Consider the following 17,470-nt stretch of genomic DNA (forward strand, 5'->3'; position numbering starts at 1 on the left):
TAGTATCTTTTTTCTTCGTCGCTTAGGACCGTTTACGCCACATTTTTACCCTAATTTGGTAATGTACTACAAGTAGGAGCTTAAGCCCTTGCAATGCAACATGATAATCAATAATCGTCCACCTTTTGGTTCAGAGCTGCAATGCCACCCGAAGGATTGTTGACGGATGAGCCAGTTTACTCAACCTAGACAGAAATAGCCGAAGTGTCGAAGTTGGGCTGGAATCATCTTAACCGCTGGACTATATCCAGGTATCTTTTTTCACTAGTTGGGACAAGATTTATTGCAACCAATGAGCAGCATTTTTCCCAAATTTTTGGCCTCTGAAGAATTCAAACATTAACCTAGATTACCCACTGATCAAATCCTTTAGTGCGCACGTTGAAAGATGACCTGGGAAAGGACAAGCAGTAAATTACCTCTTAGCTGTGAGTCTCACGTAGTCATTATTGCCACAATATTCCTTCATCAACTTATCGATTTGCTTTTTGAATAGTGACTGTAGCATGTGAAGCAGGCCGACCAGTCACCACATCCCAAAAAGTTGAAGTGGAACCAGGATGGATAGGCGTATGGTTCCCATGCGATTACGGTCGAAAATTATCCGTCGTATTGCCGGTCTGATCACACGACTTCTCGATCACCAAGTGCTTAAGGGGGCGGTCGCAGACATGACAGAACACGAAATAATGGATGTGTGTCTTTTAGTGCCAGATGCATTAATGACAGAAACATCTGTAATAAAGCTGCAGTCAGACAACCCGATAATGGTGGTCGGTGATATTTTTGGACAATACGGTCACCTGGTTCGATTGTTCAATAACTATGGTCATCCACCGGAACAAAAATACTTGTTTCTCGGAAATTACATCAATCAGGGCCCGAGGTCTATTGAAACCATTGCACTGTTGTTTGCTTACAAAGTTAAGTATCCAAAGGATATATTTCTACTCCGCGGAAAACACGAGTGCGAGCGGCTGGCCGAAATCTACGGGCTGTACGATGAGTGTGTGAAACGATTTAGCCGCCGCATTTTTCATGCAATTGTACAGGTTTTTCCTTACCTACCCTGTGTTGCCATTGTAGATAACCGTATCTTTTGCGTGCACAGCGGGTTATCACCAATGTTTAGCCAATACGACGTTACTGGAATCAAGGCGCTGCGGAAATTCATTCGCAAACACATAACTTTGCCAAGTGAAAGCAGTACGAATCGGCTCATCTCACATTTAGTCTGGTCTGATCCGGAAGAATCAATAGACCTGTGGGACCAAAACCCTGTTGGCTTGGGATATCTTTACGGAGCAAAAGCCGTAGAAGAGTTTTGTGAACGATTCGAAATTCAGCAAATTATTCGCTCAAGTGATGTGATTCAAAGCGGATACGAATTTTTCACTTGCCCAAAGCTACTTACTGTTTTCTCAGCTCCAGACTACATGGACATTTATGAGAACGATGCATGTCTTGTATTCTTGTTTCGGATGTATAAACACTCCGAAATCAGGGGCCAATTAAATGTAGTTTCCCCCATCATTCGCCTGCGTAACAAGCCAACAATGCGAATGAACGTAAGCTTGTCATCTTTCCCAATAGAGTTTGGTTCAGGTAAGTCATAACTTGTTCGCATCACTATCAGTCGCATACACACATTAACCCTTTTATATGACAGGGTTCTCTAGGTTAATCCCTTCTTTCACTAAAACACAGTATTGCACATGAAACTTGCTGTCCACATCTGCCTCAATGTGTTGTCTCCTCGAAACCATAACCCTCTTCTATTGTAGCAGAATTCGCTTGTTTCTAGACAGGAATGAAACACCTGGTCAGTTTCAATCACGTGGAAAATACCTGAAACCGATTGGGTAGTCATTGTTTTCGAAAAAGTTTGGTGACAATCGGTAGATTTATTGCTGGGCAACGTTTCGCTCCCTCGGCCGACACCCAACAGAGATTTAGCTTGACTTAGCTGATTGGTTTTCCTTCCGCCTTAAATCTCGATCAATCTCGGAACCTAGTCACTTAGCCTGACGAAACTTTTGTGTCAAAAGCGAAACGTTGCCCAGCAATAAATCTACCGATTGTCACCAAACTTTTTCGAAAACGATCTGGTCAGTTTTTTCATGTAAGGGCACACATCTTTTTGAAATGAGAGACGTCACAGCAGAGTTATCGGCAGAGCGTTTACTGGTGAACGAGGTAAATGTACTTGAGTATTGGGTTGCAAAACATGGTCGCTAATCAATATATATGACCGCGTTCTGTCGGTTCTCTGGAGATGGTCTGCATCAGTGTTTTGGGGCGTAAGTAGTTAGGAACAAGTCACTTCAACTTCAACACTTTCCCTCCTTCCTTACATCTTGGAGTTATCATAATATATTGCATGGTTGCACGCTGTTGAGGCGTCAGTCTGAATTTTCTATGGAATGCTGCTGCTGGTGTCGGTGGTGCTGTTGATGACGATGATGATGACGATGAGGAGGGGGAGGGGGAGAAGGATTATCATGACAAGAGTTCAAAATCTTCATTTTTAGATTGCTGACAGTGCACCAAAACAAAGAACAGAGATAAAGGTCTACTAACAGATGACTTTGGCTGCCATTCATCGGATTCCTCACAAATTGAAACGTGTAACAAACAAACTGTCTTTTTCCGAAGCAGCATTTTGGCTGGTTTGTGTATTCTTGGTTTTTTTAACTCGGGTGGCAAGTGCATAAATAATGTCAACGCTTCTTCCGTCAACGGAACAGAGCACAAAAATCCGGTAAACGTATTGAACATATTACACTATTCTGGAAATTGGTCTCAATGAGCAACCTTTGGTTGTCTGTCGGATACCGCTGCCATCCAATGGGCGAAAAATGGGTGAAGTTGTATGATGGAATGATACAATGGTGAAATCCTCTCAATTAGAGTTTGTCTAGCGGTACACTAAGTCTATTCTCTGTTAAATTCTAATTAAGCGATTTCTGAGTCCCTAAATTTGAGTGAAAAGAACACTTTAGGGCAAGAAGTCCACGCAGATAATGAGTCGATAACGGAGATAATTTTTAGAAAGACAATTAATGAATCTATTCAACGCCTACAAAAACTGTGACTGTACGGAAATCCTCCCACATCCGATGAACAGTTTCGGTTAAGCTGTTTTGCTTCATTCGAGTCACAACTCAACTTGGATCTTTTCTTCATACCGCACTAAAATTCTGTGCCGCACATCGCGCCAGAGTCAGATCAACAGTGCAATTGACGATTGCGTGGATGCAACTGAGAGCAGCTCGGTCAAAATGGGATGCCCAACTTGTCTGAACTATGGTTTCTGTAGGTACCTACTATCGGATTATGATCAACCCCGTTCTGCTATACTACTGCTTTACCTGTCTTGCAAACAGTGTCATATTCCTCATATGTGTGGCTTCGGAATATATCGCGCCTTCGCGACATACACCTAATTCCGAACTCTGATTGTTGCTTACCATGAAGACTGAAGTAGATTTGCCGCGAACTTGCCCTAAATTCTTGCAATCTGCTGATACCCACTTCTGATAAACACGTATTATCATTGTACTTAAATGTCCAAAGTAATTAGATGCAGACTTTTTTTATCTGACTAAATTGGATCTTGCACTTCAGGTCTGCCTCGGGTTCTTTTTAGCTCGCAACCAGGTGACTTCTTTTTTAGGTTTGGCCGAAGGAGAACACCAACTGAGCAGATGGCCCGGAAATCCTTGAGGACACGGATCATTCTCAGATGATCTCAGTTGATGTATGTGATCTTGTGTGGTTTCAAGTTTAATCGTGAGTTGTTAAGAGTTGGAGGTCTCTCAGATGTTTTATCTGATGATGCTTCAGAATCCTCTGCACAACAAGGAAGAGAAGCTGAGTGTGGTCAATTGTTAAAGAGCCGTTGTATTCACGTTATCTTTTGTTAACCTATTCAAATATAAACAACTAGCGTTAACTTTGACAAGGACCGTTTTACTAGTATTACGTGTAAACCATGATGATGGAAGAGAAGGAGTTCGCATTTGAAACCCGTCGGAGTTCCTCGTTAATTCGTTACTGAAATCACCTTCTTTGCAAAACAGAATTGGCAATATAATCTCCCACCGTTTTGGTCTTTACAAGCAGCCATGGCATCAGAAGAAAAGCTCACCTATGACATATGCATAGAATTCGAACCTACCAGGCTTAATAATCTCATTAAAAGGAAGCAAACGAATCTCGGCAAATACACTCATTTGCATACCAACCGGGTTTCTACGAGAGAATCAAATGAATCTTCCGCTTATTATATTATTCAAACGAATGTGCTGCACAAAGGCCACTGTATGTTTCAGTTGGTCCAATATTCGAGCTATCACAGTACTTCTTCATACACACTTTTTTGCACACGGTTTCTGGAAATTCTTTGGCTGCTTGAGACCGGTTTTCGCTCTCTTAAAGATCATCAGGTGGGTACAGTCCCTAAAATATGTTCATGCGGCAGTCATTTCGGGCGGACAGTGCAAAGCAGTTAAGTGTATGTCGTAAAATATCATGATTCTCCGGATTTCCTAGAGATAACTGGGACAAGCGTTTCACCTCTTGGCCCTTTTGAAGAATGTAAAACAGAAAAGAAGCAGAAAGATGGTGATAAGCTCTCTTAATGAAAATAGCCAGTTGTACCTTTGGCTGTTTGTTTCTTTCCACTTTCAATGAACCAAGGCCTGATCACCTGTAGCACGTTTGTATAAAATTATACCCGGTTTTTGATTACTGTGGACCATTCCGAATGTCTTATATCTCAAGCATATCTAACACTCATCTCCTACGTGGTTACAAAACTTGTTCATTATATCCGTCCAAACAAACCTTGGCAACCACACCTTGTCAACAATGGTGCTGGTGCCTTGAAGGACAACTAAAAACGGAGCAGAGTACCGTCGAGAACGATATGGCGCAGCTTCGCCTGTTTGTGGTAAGCGGCGTCCGTAGGCAAAGCTTACAAAGGATCGCGATTTTTGAAGATATGGAATCCGATTTCCCTTTTTGGCAGCGTGTATCCGAGATACTTCTGGCAGGAATTGATCCTTTTACAGCAACTTAGTTGTAGCGATCATAACTGTTCCTTCGTTTTTGCCTCGGCGTCTTGTTTAGTCAATATAAACCATATGTGGCGTTGCCAACCACGCGAATTGACCCATCAAGATACTTCGATGCAGCGTGTAAACATGAAGATGAATCCCACTCTATTTTGTGTGTATTTTTTTAATTTTCATCCAGACTAAGTTACATATGACCAGAAATGATCTTACTCCGCTGATAATGCCGCTTTTGAACGAAATATTCTCATGAAATACGTCGATTTCCGGAACCTTCTGTTCGCAATACCTCATCCGTTTCCGCTTCTGGCCATGCGGTTTAGAAACCACAACCTTATTCATATAGATAAATTTTGGATACTCCAAATCAAGACACGGAATCATGTTTCTGATAATCAAACTGTGGGCTTCAAACGAAGGTCATATAAATAAGCTCTTACTGAACATCGGAATAATGACCATTGAAACCAGCGTTTAATTTAATTTGTCAAACATAACTTACAACATTGAGCACATTCAAGCAGATCACCGTTGCATAACAATTACAATCACCCAACTAGTGAAAACAAACAATGTTTTGGTATTTTCAGTAATCATGGTACTAAAAACATCCTAAGCCTCTCTTTCAGTCTCCTTCAGGTAGGTGTAGTTCATGAGGGAAAAAATAGGCGTTCTTGGAACCCGAGAATGAAAGAAATGACACAGTTGTGAATCAGAGTGAACGAGTAGCCTGATTTTTTTTGGGGGGGGAGGGGGGAAAGACAATGAGGTTACTGAACATCGGAATAATGACCATTGAAACCAGCGTTTAATTTAATTTGTCAAACATAACTTACAACATTGAGCACATTCAAGCAGATGACCGTTGCATAACAATTACAATCACCCAACTAGTGAAAACAAACAATGTTTTGGTATTTTCAGTAATCATGTTACTAACAACGTTCTAAGCCTCTCTTTCGGTCTCCTTCAGGTAGGTGTAGTTCATGAGGGAAAAAATAGGCGTTCTTGGAACCCGAGAATGAAAGAAATGACACAGTTGTGAATCAGAGTGAACGAGTAGCCTGATTTTTTTTTGGGGGGAGGGGGTAAAGACAATGAGAATAGACTCCCACGCAGTAAGTAAAGTGCTTCGGCGTCCACCACGATCCAGGGGGATAAGGTCAATGATATATCACGAGGAGAGATGTTTGGGAGAACTAGTTATGGTTTTTTACGTTTAGTGTTAGTTTGTTATCGGAGGCGTTCACTGTGAATATGTAAACCAAGGCTCAATACCATGAGCAGATTGAAAGCGGTCTCGTGGTCAGTGAACACTGTATGAAAAGCGATTGCTCAGTCTTATTCTAAATGTTCTAGCTGCACTGCTTTTCTAGGTTGGTTCTTGAAACAGAATTTATTCTTTTAACTTTCATTCAAATTATCTGTACGCATGACTAAAATGAAAATATTCGTAAATTTCCATTGTAGTCTGTGGACACCACCTGATCATATCCTCAGTAACTCAAAATCTCTCAAACTAGTCACGTTTTTGTAACATGTTCACCTGAAATATATCTTGGATGTCACATTGTCCGAAACTCCCACAAATGTTTGTCATCTGTAAGTTGTCAGCTCCCTAGTATACCACTACCATGGCTCTGAGCTGGCCAGTAAGATTAACCTCCCAGTTTCATTCAAGTTCGACCAGTGTAGCTGTCATGCCTCGCAATCAAATATACAATTTCCCCCTCTTTTTGTCCTAGTCTAGTCGATGAACGTAGCTGAACTTTTGGATAAAAGTGCCTTCTACTTACTTTCTAGTGCTCACCAAATGTCTTAATCTGATATATTCCATCCCTCTAATTGATTCTTCTCCTGGTGAACTTATTCCTTTTACCTAGTAAAGTGGGTAAGTGATCTATCGATGAAGTTCATTTGATAAGAGCTAAAATCCTGACAGATCTTCAAAGATCTTTTTCAAAGATCATGCATTTGACTAGCAAAACCTTGCAGAAATATATTGATAACAATCCCGTAAATAAGCGTACCCATAGCTTATACTGTCATCTTCTTATGGAGTTATCCTTTGAAAGTGAAAGTGTAGCTTCAGTACGAGATTTTCCTAACCTCTAGTTGCTTTATAGTATGTATAGCTCTCTACAGTTGAATAGCATAGTTCGAATGGCGCTAATTCTGTCCCCTGGAATAATGGCTTTAAGCTACACTCATCGCAACTAAGTATAGATGAAATTTGAGGAAGTGGTGCCCCCAATCGGTCATACAGAGGGGGGAAAGGGGCCCTTTTAGCCAGAAACAGCATTACCTAACGACACTCGATAATAATGAAGCATGGAACCGTATGTGCCTATTGCTAATATCATCCTTTGTTTTTTTCAAAAGCATGGTTGCAGACATGAAAAGCGGGCAACATCAGTTGCAGAGTACACAGGAGAACACAGAAAAAAAGAAACACTCCGATAATAACCCGTCATCACCTATTCCTCTTCAAAACGATCCACCAATTCACAGACTGAAAGAGGGACACAATTGTCAGCGTTATTTAAGGTATAGCAAAATCAAGAAATGTATATCAGGTGCAGAGTTCCTGTCATAGAGAATCACATGCAAAAGACAGACAGGAATTCAAAGACAACACCAAGCACTTCAGTTAAAAGTGCCGTAACTAAGCGGAGTAGAAAAAACGTTGAGCAAACGTAGATCACTTCGTGTGGCTTTAGAACATCGGAAATTTTAGCGTACTCTTACTGGTGCTGTTATGCCTAGCGGAATACAAATGAAGCTGTGCTTGTAGGCAGATTAAAAACACCATAAACGACAGATTCAGCTGGGTTCCACGTGATTCTTCCGTCCAAACCAAACTGGTATGCAAATGAGTGTATTTCGCTAGGTTTTATTTCATTTCATGTACCTATCAGCGAGTACCCCTGTTCCGGTGTTAGGTCAAACATAGGGCTTTCCTCGGCAGGGTTCCTTCATGAGTTGTTCAGTATTCTTTTCTCCAAAATGTGTCAGTGGGGTTAAGCAGTACGGCTAAGAACTCAAGGAAACGCAAGCTCGGGAAATGCTGATCACTGATTTGAATGGGGTGGAACAATCAGATATGAAAAACAACGATGGTCATAGCTGTTGTACCACGTTTTACTTCGCGCGGTACCTATCGCTTCTTCGATGTTTCTATACAGATTCCAGACTCGAATTTGGAGGCTGAGACCATTGAGCATTGAGCCGAAATGGGGATCACCCATCAGGTTGCTTAACACTTGATACACGCGACCAGGAGCTTTTATATGCACGCTGATCGCATGCACGATTTTTGTGCTGTTAAATTTGATTATTTTGTTGACGTTCCGAGTACATTGGTGTGGCTTAGTAATTTCTGACATTTCTGTCATCATATATCTAACGGAAAGCCTCTAAGATACTGAAAACCTCCAGTCTCAGATTAGAAGTCCTCAATGAAGAATGACTCAGCACTGAGTGTGAGGGCCAGTTAGTTTCTGAACAACAAATACTATGCAGAAAAACAAAATAAAATGGAGGTATAGACGTAATACACCACTCCTAAGGTTGTTAACAACCCTGACAGCCCCCAATAGGTTTCGGCCTTCATGGGGCTCATCATGCAGGCGCAGTCTTCGAGTTTCCGTCAGCCTCATGTTCTACTTGAACCCAAATTGTACAGATTTTGAAGAATGCATTTCCATTTGGTTTTGACAAGAGACCCACTTGGAACCCAGCTAAATCTCAAGACTAACCCAAATTTACAGATTTTGAAGAATGCATTTCCATTTGGTTTTGACAAGAGACCCACTTGGAACCCAGCTAAATCTCAAGACTCCTTGAGAACACCAAAAATTGAGATTCAGCTGGGTTTCAGGTGACCTTCCCGTCAAAATCGCATTGATATGAAAATGGGTGTATCAGTAAAATGAAGGTTGTTCAACCCCACAAGTTCAATAATTTGCACGCAACGAGAACTGGCGATAATTGTGCTACTCGGAAGTGAAAAGTTTATTATCACGACCACGTCTGTGCGATAGCGGATAGAATGGTCAAAGAGATCCACAGCCTGAATGGTGCTTTGGTCTGACAAACATATTTTAGGAGTCTACTGAAAACCTAGCAAAGTTCGCAGTTAAAAGAACTCGATATTTCGTGAATAAAATACTTCAGCTATGGTTCAGATTCTCGTGAATTCCCCGGGCAAAACTTTAAATTTTGTTGTTATCAACGCTGGAATATTACTGTTAACTATAGACTATCTAAACCACAAGATAATTCCAAATTTGTCGGAGTTTTCAAATGAATCTGTAACAATAGAAACCTAAGTCATAAGCGCATACCTGGTTGGTTATTTTTCTAATTATATTAGCTTACAATCTCTGACGGAATCACCATCTTGCGCCATTTCGGTCCAGACTGTTCGCGTCATTTAGGTCAATATTTAGTTGTTCGTCAATGTGTACCATAATTTCTCACCGGTATGCATCAAATTGTTTGGTACTTTATTTCTTGAAATCATCTTTGACAAATACTATCCACTGTGTCTACCCGGCAGCCGATCGTTTTGAAATGAAGCCATCTTAGATCATTGAATGTAGCCGATCCGACTAAGCATGAAGGGTACGTACAGCCAACCCAGCGCAATCAAATGCTGAATCTCAACGCGTTTTTTGTGAACCAGAAAACCGTTGCTTACTTGTGTTTTTCTATCACTCAGTTTTTTGTAGAATCCTCTTTCAGTGGGATATAAGGATGGGTAAATAAAGCGTATTGAAGCAATCGATTGAGGTCGCCGTTTTGTTCTAGCCCATCCGCCGTGCAACATTGTAAGAGTAACATTTCACAGATACGTTTGTCGAAACAAAGACCACATCAATGCTTATGCTGGCCTTGTGGTCAAATTCCTATGACGTGCTCTCTGCATTCGTTGATAGACTTTGTGATAGGGACTAATTTTTTGTCTGGGCGACTGTAAAATTTGGTGATATCTTTCAACACATCAGATTGAAAACTTTTCGTTTCTGGGACGATCGTTTGTTCACTTGATTTCGAGGGGCGATTCTAATGTGAATATGAATTTTCCGGCTTTCCTCAGTGCTGACGAACTTGCATCCTCCCGATTGTCGAAAAAACGAAAAAATCGGCTCTGTTACTTCTAAGCTCGTGCTGGCGTTCGGACCTCAGCTCACAAACTTCATTCGTATACTTTTGCCTCGAAATAAGACCAGATGAAGACCGTTCTGATGGTATTTAATTCCTCCGTCTGTGTTTTCACAACTGTGCCGAATGTCCGCAGACGATCTGGGGAGGGCACGACACAGGTGATGATTTGTCTATCACTTAATTCATGGCGCATCTGTTACAGAATGCTCTGTCCAACATGACAACATAGTAGAAGCTGGATACTAGGAAAATTTCAGAGGGCGTGACATCTCGTAGAAGTGCATCTGCCATCTTGCACCACGGGCATCAGAGTCGACACGATTTACTTAATGCTGAAAAGTGTCGTGGAAATTTCAAACATATACTCACGTTTTTCTTCTAACTAGCCGCACCATTCGCAAACTATTCATTTAGTACAATATACTTATAGAGAGATGCAGAGTCTGAATTCCTTGGCGGAGTTCACTTACAACGGATGTGAAAAAGCTGTAAGACCTCAATTATGCTTTTCTGTATCGACAAATAACGTAAAATCAAAAATTCAGTACCCGTAATCTTATTTCATCCATCTGTCTTTATGTATCTGTATTTGGCTGCCAGAACGATTAATTGTTTATAGTTTGTGCTTTAGTCGGTAAATGAAACAAAATCATTAGCTGAGAATGCCGACGAAACAGTCCTGAACTCAGTACCGTCGGTCATAAAAACCCCACTCAATTGATTCACAGCGTATGATGAAATTCCTTTGGATCGTCGCGTAAAACGAACGCGGCAGAAGCACCTTAGCAGTAAAACATACCTGTCAATCCAGTTACCCTTCGCATAAGTATTCTTCAAACTATTCTGTGATTCTGAATACAACGACTATACACTCATTTGTAATTTGTTTTCTCGAGAGACTCACCTGGAACCCAGCTGAATCTCCCGTGTGTGATGTTCACAGGCAACTGAATGTGCTGCGCTGCACCGCCTAATGCTTCAGTCGCTACGTTATTCGAGATATCGCGATACATGTACATCTCTGTAATGTACTACTCATAAGGTTGCTCAAAATCCGTCGACAGCCCACGACCGGTTTCGCCGTTTTTGGGGCTCATCAGGTAGGCGCCTGAAAACATCACAAACGAGAGATTCAGCTGGGTTCGAGGTGAGTCTCTCGAAAAACCAAATTCGTTTGCAAATGAGTGTATATTTGCTAATTTCGTGCAATTTGGTTTCAAGTTAAACATAAGGTTGACGGAAACCCGGGGCCTGCGCCTACCTGATGAGCCCCAAAGAGGGCGAAACCGGTCGTGGGCTGTCGACGGAGTTTCAGCAACCTTATGAATAAAACGACTTCTTGTGCAAAATCAAACAATCAGCTTCATCGGTCTAAATAGCATCTTGCATTGTAGTCGAGAATCGGCTCGAAGCATACAGACGTCCAAACTACTTCAATTTGCTAAAAACTAGTTTCATTTGTATCACTATATCATGCAGTGTATACGGCGGTGTCCAATGAATCAGGGATAGAATCTTGGGCTGAAATGAGTCGGGAAAATCCATATTCATTCATTTAATTATTGCCTAGAACATACACGTTGTTCGGTGAACATTTTCATCGTTCATCTTCCTTGGATATCTCACTTTCCTATTTTGCATTTTCCAGGTATTCGTCTAGCAAGGATATTTCTATGTTCATTGCAACATCTTGGCTATTCCAATTCCAGTTTTCTTCCTTTCGTTGCTGTAGCTTGTCTTTTCGGTTCAACTCAATGTCTATCCACCATTCTGCGGGTTACCGAAAGATCGCCTAAATACAGCGCTTGGATTCCATCTTTCGATTTGTTTATTCTTCCTGCAAAGGAACGATGGGATTTGAGCTAGTCTAGCTGTCTTGGTCGTCGTCAGCGAGATTCCACGGAACGAATAACACCAAAGCAACCACATCGCTACATTTGGCGCAGTTGATTGGCTAATGAATGTATCAACACAATCATGAGTTTCTCCCACAATATATTCCAGGAATTTTCTCCTTTGTTCTTGCTACCGTAACTTGTAGAATCTTGTGTGCATGTACCAGACTGTTCCATAGTGCCAAACGATTGCAAAATTAACTTCCCACAATGGTCAATTGCTAGCTAATGTGATCTCAGAACTGCCGTCTGGCACTGTGCAAATGAACGTGTCTAATTCCCCTAGACTTCAGCTACTGTCATCATGTACGCTCACACTCATTAAAAATTGATGTGCGTTCGATTTATCTGATTGGCGTTGACATGTTATGGGATTCTTAAGTTTGCTCGACTTGGAGTGCATTATCGACATCAGAAGGATTCTCGATGTAGATAGACGGTGAATGTACATCACTAGTAGTGAACCGTACGGACAGTAACTCCAGGCGTTGGTCTTATCAGGATGCATTTTGAGGTCCCCTGAACCTCCACAATAGTGGATACTCAGGGACGAAATGGATAAGCAACAAGAAACCGCGCAGTTTCCCTGTCTCCAACATTCAGTATGCACTCATTATGTAAGACAACACGAAGTGAAAGTTGTTTACGAAGGAAAAAACACATATATTATGTAGTTGTGGTCATTTTGATTAAGTACATTACTGCTTGTGCGAAAAATCGCGGGCCGAGTGGATTGCTCTATTGTGCATGCTTTGGTTCGTTCTGATGGATTTTGGGAGAATACGAGCAAAAGCGATTTTATGATTATGAGGAAAACACGAACATGCACCGCAGTTTTACTCAATATAATCTCAACTGCCCTGAGTGGCAGTACCAGCATGCTGTGAACTCAAACTCCTTCACAGTAGAACAACCACTAGCTGCTTGTATCGTGTGAACCATTTTGCAGCTCATGTTCTGCTAGTGCAGTAACTGCGATATGGTTGGACTTCTGTGTATATAACCGTGTTTCCTTATTCTAAAACTTATCCATTTCATTCTGCAATAGATGTGTCACGACATTTCTTTTTAAAATGCGTGAAAATTTTTGTCCATATCGTATAGAGGACAAACCTGCAGGTCCAGATTCCTTTGTGTCTCCTATGAGCGGTCTATTACCTTTGGACTATTTTGTGACATGACTGTATAAAAACCGTTGAGTAGTTTTCGAAAATTTGAGAAGTACTGCGTAATGTTCTGTTTGAGAATTAACTATGTATATAGGGGGACAAGCAGTTTCATTCTTACCATTTTACTGTGAAGTTTCGGCTTCACATATTCACGTACTTTGAGATGCCTGGTGTTCCAAACTGGAGGTGCGTAAGTGTCAGTGATCATTGTAGAAGCAATTCTTCTAGTTGTCTCTGTGTCATGTTCATACTCTCTGAAGGTCGGAACATACATAACCAAGACCACCGATGTTGTTTTAGAAGCTAAGTAATTCTAATCTTAGAAGACCTGTTGATCATGATTGTGACCCCAGAATATCAAAAACACTGAGGAGTGCACACTGATTGGCTCGTAAATCGTGCTGTCATATTACCACTGTTCTTTGTGTATGCTCTAATACTGAAGGTGAAAGGTCGAGTTAGAAGATCCGGATGCGGTGACCACGGTCACTTGGTTTTGAGGCAGGGATTTATCGAAGCAAACTGCACATGTGGTAAGAGAGATCAGCAGCAAAATTTCGGAGAGATCACCAACCATGGTGCCTTATGGGGCCAGTAGAACTTAAGTAGAATCAATTAAACAAGCATATTTCCGTCGAATTCTTCAGAAAATCTGAGAACATCTCGTGCACCCAAGAGCTTCATCAACTTGTAAATATTGGTGCACACAGATAGCTTATATTCTGAAATATATGCAGCCATGAGTGACAATTGTGTGGGAATTTGCAATAATGGTTCAAATGACCGAACTGACCAGTGGCAGTCACACGAATCTTGAAAGTGCAACTTATTTGACTGTCCAACTCTGGAGAAAAATCATTCATAGGTTTCTTGTCCCTCATATTTGACTTCCTGAGCAATCTCCAGATAAAACTCCTCAGATATTTGTTTTTCTGGAACCATTTGTAGAGGCTTTTTTCTCTGATCTTGGATTTTGTTGTGCTTCAGCGTATCTCGATCCGCTTGAAAGTGTCCGAATGCAGCTTCAATTACTGTGGTAGCTGGAGGCTTGATCTGTATGCGTCGCCTTTCTGTATACCTCAATTCGTAACTGTCCGTTCAGCAGTCTAGTGATGAGGACGTCCAAAAATGCTAGTTTTCTGTCGCTTTCTTCTATTTTGAATTTGATGTCATCGAAAACTTTCTGTATAATTCGTAACTGTCCGTTCAGCAGTCTAGTGATGAGGACGTCCAAAAATGCTAGTTTTCTGTCGCTTTCTTCTATTTTGATTTGAATGTCATCGAAAACGTTGTTTAGCAGTCGGCTTGCTCGTTGCGGTTCGCTCCGTTTGATGACCATATAAGTGTCGTTCACGTAACGGGTCCATATTTTGGGATTCATATGGGGCAACACAATTTGTTCACATCTCTGCACTGCGATTTCTTCAATAAATCCTTAAAGTGGTTACCCCATGGGTGTCCCTCCTAGTTGTTCATAATATCCTCCGTTGAACACGACATGTGGGATCAGGCCTAAGTAGAGTAATCCTTAGAGATCTTTCTCCAGGGATCCGGTTGGCATGCCACCGTTGTTCAATAATTCACTTCACTTTTTAATCCACCCACACAGTACACACGAGTCATTTGTTGAATTTTCTCACTCACTTAACAGTTACGTGATAACCTTTGTTATTTTGCACTCGGTTTCTGTTTTGCACCCAGTCTCAATCATGATACTAATGAATACAGACTGCTTTCTGCAGCCACCGATGGACCACAACAGATGTGAGCGAATGGATGTCCGTTGAACGTAAGCCGCCACACCTGCAGGGCCTGGTGGCACTTTAAATGCACGGGTTTACAGGACGATCAGGCAAGCCATCTAGTTAACTCTCCTGACCCGTTTGTCTGCGCCAGCTGCCTCTACAACGCACACCGCAACTAAGAACAGAGCCAACAAAAACTTAACCAAATTCCCATTGCTGAATCAGAGAGACCAGTGTGAGTGTTCAACTTTAATCGGGATACTGGACGCGAAACTGTAGCTTCTCTATAGAGCGCTGGAGGATACAAACACAAAGGACACAGTGACCTGGACAAAATATGTTAAAGAACTTTCTTTGCCGAACGAGTACCTCACGCTATCCATCCAAAGTCCACTGACATCGAGAAAGTTCATCCAGTTCTCGGACGCGGCAATAAAGGCGGCCACGGCGTCTCAATTGGACAATCGCGTAAGTGAGATCAGACCGATCTTCTGGGAGTCATTCTGCAGAAGAATCACGCCAACAAAGCTGGTACAGTCGCTCCTTGGTAGCGTCGTCACAAAGCCTGTCCACGGGTCGCTTCAGGCAGAATGGTTACGTTAGAAGGGAAGAAGGGAAAAGAAAGGAGTTTTTGTCATCATTTCCTCCCCATCTGCTGTAGAGAAGATCTTGGAACGGGCTGTCAGAAAACCTGCAAATGAAAAAGCATAATCCGAAACCAACAAGAAAGGAGCAGACGAGTATGCCTGGGGAGCCATTTCGGAGTCATATAACCGAACCCGATGTACCACTATTAAGTCCCCTAACCTCTCTGGTTACACAGATCTCGGTTTTTCATCCTTAGAGGCAGCAGAGACAGTGCTTAAATGCTTACCTAAGCCAAGGACGAGTGACTCATATCGAGGGCCATACTTTTCGGCTTCTCAAAAGCCTTTGGTCTGGCCTCACACGCCCCATTCTGCGATTTCTTCAATAAATCCTTAAAGTGGTTACCCCATGGGTGTCCCTCCTAGTTGTTCATAATATCCTCCGTTGAACACGACATGTGGGATCAGGCCTAAGTAGAGTAATCCTTAGAGATCTTTCTCCAGGGATCCGGTTGGCATGCCACCGTTGTTCAATAATTCACTTCACTTTTTAATCCACCCACACAGTACACACGAGTCATTTGTTGAATTTTCTCACTCACTTAACAGTTACGTGATAACCTTTGTTATTTTGCACTCGGTTTCTGTTTTGCACCCAGTCTCAATCATGATACTAATGAATACAGACTGCTTTCTGCAGCCACCGATGGACCACAACAGATGTGAGCGAATGGATGTCCGTTGAACGTAAGCCGCCACACCTGCAGGGCCTGGTGGCACTTTAAATGCACGGGTTTACAGGACGATCAGGCAAGCCATCTAGTTAACTCTCCTGACCCGTTTGTCTGCGCCAGCTGCCTCTACAACGCACACCGCAACTAAGAACAGAGCCAACAAAAACTTAACCAAATTCCCATTGCTGAATCAGAGAGACCAGTGTGAGTGTTCAACTTTAATCGGGATACTGGACGCGAAACTGTAGCTTCTCTATAGAGCGCTGGAGGATACAAACACAAAGGACACAGTGACCTGGACAAAATATGTTAAAGAACTTTCTTTGCCGAACGAGTACCTCACGCTATCCATCCAAAGTCCACTGACATCGAGAAAGTTCATCCAGTTCTCGGACGCGGCAATAAAGGCGGCCACGGCGTCTCAATTGGACAATCGCGTAAGTGAGATCAGACCGATCTTCTGGGAGTCATTCTGCAGAAGAATCACGCCAACAAAGCTGGTACAGTCGCTCCTTGGTAGCGTCGTCACAAAGCCTGTCCACGGGTCGCTTCAGGCAGAATGGTTACGTTAGAAGGGAAGAAGGGAAAAGAAAGGAGTTTTTGTCATCATTTCCTCCCCATCTGCTGTAGAGAAGATCTTGGAACGGGCTGTCAGAAAACCTGCAAATGAAAAAGCATAATCCGAAACCAACAAGAAAGGAGCAGACGAGTATGCCTCGGGAGCCATTTCGGAGTCATATAACCGAACCCGATGTACCACTATTAAGTCCCCTAACCTCTCTGGTTACACAGATCTCGGTTTTTCATCCTTAGAGGCAGCAGAGACAGTGCTTAAATGCTTACCTAAGCCAAGGACGAGTGACTCATATCGAGGGCCATACTTTTCGGCTTCTCAAAAGCCTTTGGTCTGGCCTCACACGCCCCATTACTCCACAAACTCAAGTCTTACGGGATTTAAGGAAAAATCCTTCACTGAATCAAAGCGTTCCTATCAGATAGATCATTCCGAGTGAGAATAGGCTCGACCTACCCTTCTCCGGCGTTGGTCTCCATTGGAGTTCCTCAAGGCTCCGTCCTGGGACTACTGCTGTTT

General features: G+C 42.2%; 1 protein-coding gene across 1 annotated transcript; it reads left to right on the forward strand.

Annotated features, from left to right (window-relative positions):
* Positions 1 to 421: 421 nt before the first annotated feature.
* T265_00446 (hypothetical protein) lies at positions 422 to 12,113 on the forward strand (the record flags this gene model as incomplete). Its single annotated transcript, XM_009164219.1, has 2 exons — positions 422 to 1,605; positions 11,896 to 12,113. 2 exons carry the CDS (start codon positions 561 to 563, stop codon positions 12,111 to 12,113), a joined length of 1,263 nt encoding a protein of 420 aa, XP_009162483.1.
* Between the last annotated feature and the right edge of the window lie 5,357 nt (positions 12,114 to 17,470).

The sequence above is a fragment of the Opisthorchis viverrini genome, assembly GCF_000715545.1.
Source record: "Opisthorchis viverrini unplaced genomic scaffold opera_v5_4, whole genome shotgun sequence".
NCBI classification, from domain to species: Eukaryota; Metazoa; Platyhelminthes; class Trematoda; order Opisthorchiida; family Opisthorchiidae; genus Opisthorchis; species Opisthorchis viverrini.